The 2,344-nt window shown below is 71.7% G+C and overlaps 1 protein-coding gene across 1 annotated transcript in view; it reads right to left on the bottom strand.

The window, feature by feature from the left end:
- H696_00605 (hypothetical protein) overlaps window positions 1-2,344 on the bottom strand; it is a gene marked incomplete at its 3' end in the record, with an annotated part of 4,205 nt that overhangs the window by 1,264 nt on the left and 597 nt on the right. Inside the window, exon 2 of the mRNA XM_009494485.1 lies at window positions 141-2,231. Within this exon, the coding sequence (XP_009492760.1) occupies window positions 141-2,231 (2,091 nt within the window). The remainder of the gene's footprint in view (window positions 1-140; window positions 2,232-2,344) is intronic.

The following is a 2,344-nucleotide window of genomic DNA, read 5'->3' on the forward strand; positions in this document are numbered from 1 at the left end:
GCGTGTGTGTGTGTGTGCGCGCGCAAAAAGGTGACACGAACAGCGAAGACCCGGCAAGAGAGGCGGCAGCACGGCACCCGGGATCGGGGAGCGCGGCCTGGTGGTGGTGGTGATGGTGGAAGAAGACCCCCGGCGCGTACGAACCTGACATGGTCGAGGGAGCGCCGCCGGGTACGAAGTGCGACGAGGCCGAAACGGAGGACATGCCAGAGGGGGCGGCGGCGAGCGACTGCTGCGGCTGCGGCTGCGGCTGCGGCTGCTGCTGCGGCTGGTGGTGGTGCTGCTGCTGCGGCTGCTGCGGCTGCGACTGGTGATGGTGGTACCCCCCGGGGACGAGGGATCGGGAGGCAGCCTGCCGCCGGTGGTGCTGGGCGGCCTGGACGGCCTGGGCCGCGTGGACCTGCTGCTGGTACAGAAGCTGAGCCTGCTGCTGCTGCTGCTGTTGCTGCTGCTGCTGCTGCTGGACTTGCTGCTGGTAGAGGTGATGCTGGGCCAGGGCTTGGGTGTGTTGGTGATAAAACTGCGCGGCCGCTTGCTGGTACGGGTGCGCAGCCGTGGTGGTGGTGGTGGTGGTGGCCACGCCGCCACCGGCCGAGATGGGGCTCGAGAAGTCCATGCGCTCGGACGCCGCCCCGGCAGTGCCGACCGCCATCATGGCGGCCGCCATCGGGGGCGAGGGCGACCGCGTGGCGGTTGCCAGTACCCGGCCGCCAGTGGCGGCTGTCACGGTCGAGGAGGCCGGGGGAGATCGCCGCTGACTGGTGGCCGCGGCGACGGCCTGTTGTTGTTGCTGCTGCTGCTGCTGCTGCTGCTGCTGCTGCTGGAAGTGCATGGCCACGGCGGCAGCCTGCTGGCGCTGGTGAAGGTACTGGCGCTGCTGATGCGGGAGGAGATGGCCATTGCCGATGGCGGTGGCATGGCGAGAGGGAGGCCCGCCAGCCGGCGACCCGGCAGCGGCAGCGGCAGAAGTAGCGGCGGCGGCAGCGGCGGCGGCGGCCAGAGCCATGCCAGGCGAGGTGACAGCAGGAGTGCCAGAGCAAGCTGCAGCTCCGCCATGGTGATGAAAGGAATGGCGATGTGACGAGGAGGTGGCGGTGTTGCTGCCGGCGGCGGCGGCGGCGGCGGCAGCAGCAGCGGCAGCCGCAGCCGGGCCCACATGCGATGACGACGATGACGACGGGTGCACAAGCAGAGAAAGCCCGGTGCTGGTGGCGGATGGCTGCTGCGACTGCGGCTGCGGCTGCTGCTGCTGCTGAGCCAGAAGCAGCGGGGCGGCGGCACTCGCGGACATGGACGCCGTCGCGGCCAGGGCCACCGAGGGCGAGGATGCCGGCGGGGAGACCGGGGCCACATTGCGATTGACAGCGGCCGCCGCCGGGGGCGGAGGCTTGGCCATGTCGAGGGGAGAGGCGCTGGCGGTGGAGCCGGCACCGGCACCGGCGCCGGCAGCCAGGGAAGAGGTGGCCGAAGGGCAGGGGGTGAGGATGGTGGCCGCACCGGCGGCGGAGTAGAGCCCGGCCAGGAGGGCATGCACCCGCGGGAGGTCCAGCCCATGGCCGGGGGACTCGGCGAAGGGGAGCATGCTGGTGGCCACCTGCAAGCGAGAGGGATCGGCCGGCAGGGCGGCAAACAGGGCCCCGGTCAAGAGGCCGGCATGGGCGAGGGCCAGCTCGGCGGCCGCGAGGGCCAGCTGGCCGGCGCTGAACTGCACGCACAGGGCCGTGCGGAAGAGAAAGTGCAACACCGGCTGGATGAGGTCCAGCAGGGCGTGGTGGCGCTGCTGCTCGGTCAGGGCCGACGAGCCGGCGGGCCACTCGGCCGGCAGCAGGGCCAGCAGGGAGCCCAGCATCTGCGGCAGCACGGATAGCGGCAGCACCGGCGCCTCGAAGTCGTACAGGAGGATGGCCTGGACGAGGGCGCGCTCGGCGGCGAAGACCGCCAGGCGGAAGTCCTGGTGCGATGGCGGCACATAGGGGAGCCGGACGCCGCCGGGGGTGACGGCCCCCAGAGCCGGGGGCAGCAGGGAAAAGCACATGCTCGACAGGTAGAGGGAGATGAGATCCGAGGAGCCGGGCGCCGGGCGCGGCTCGTCCAGGATCTTGGCGGCCAGCTGCAGGCAGGCCATGGACAGGACACCGGCGGGGAAGGGGTCCAGCAGGCGGGCCGTGTCCGGGTGGGGGAGGAAGGCCCGATGGAAGAACAGCTGCGCGGTCATCTTGGTGGAGGCCCGGCTGGGAGGAGGAGGAGGAGGGGGAGGGAGCGCGGAAGCACATCAGTCAGACGGCAGCAGGGGAATGTGCGAGCGAGGATGAGCAGGAGGAAGGGAAGCCGGCTGGCGGGGGGG

The sequence above is a fragment of the Fonticula alba genome (genome assembly GCF_000388065.1).
Source record: "Fonticula alba strain ATCC 38817 unplaced genomic scaffold supercont2.1, whole genome shotgun sequence".
Lineage (NCBI taxonomy): Eukaryota > Rotosphaerida > Fonticulaceae > Fonticula > Fonticula alba.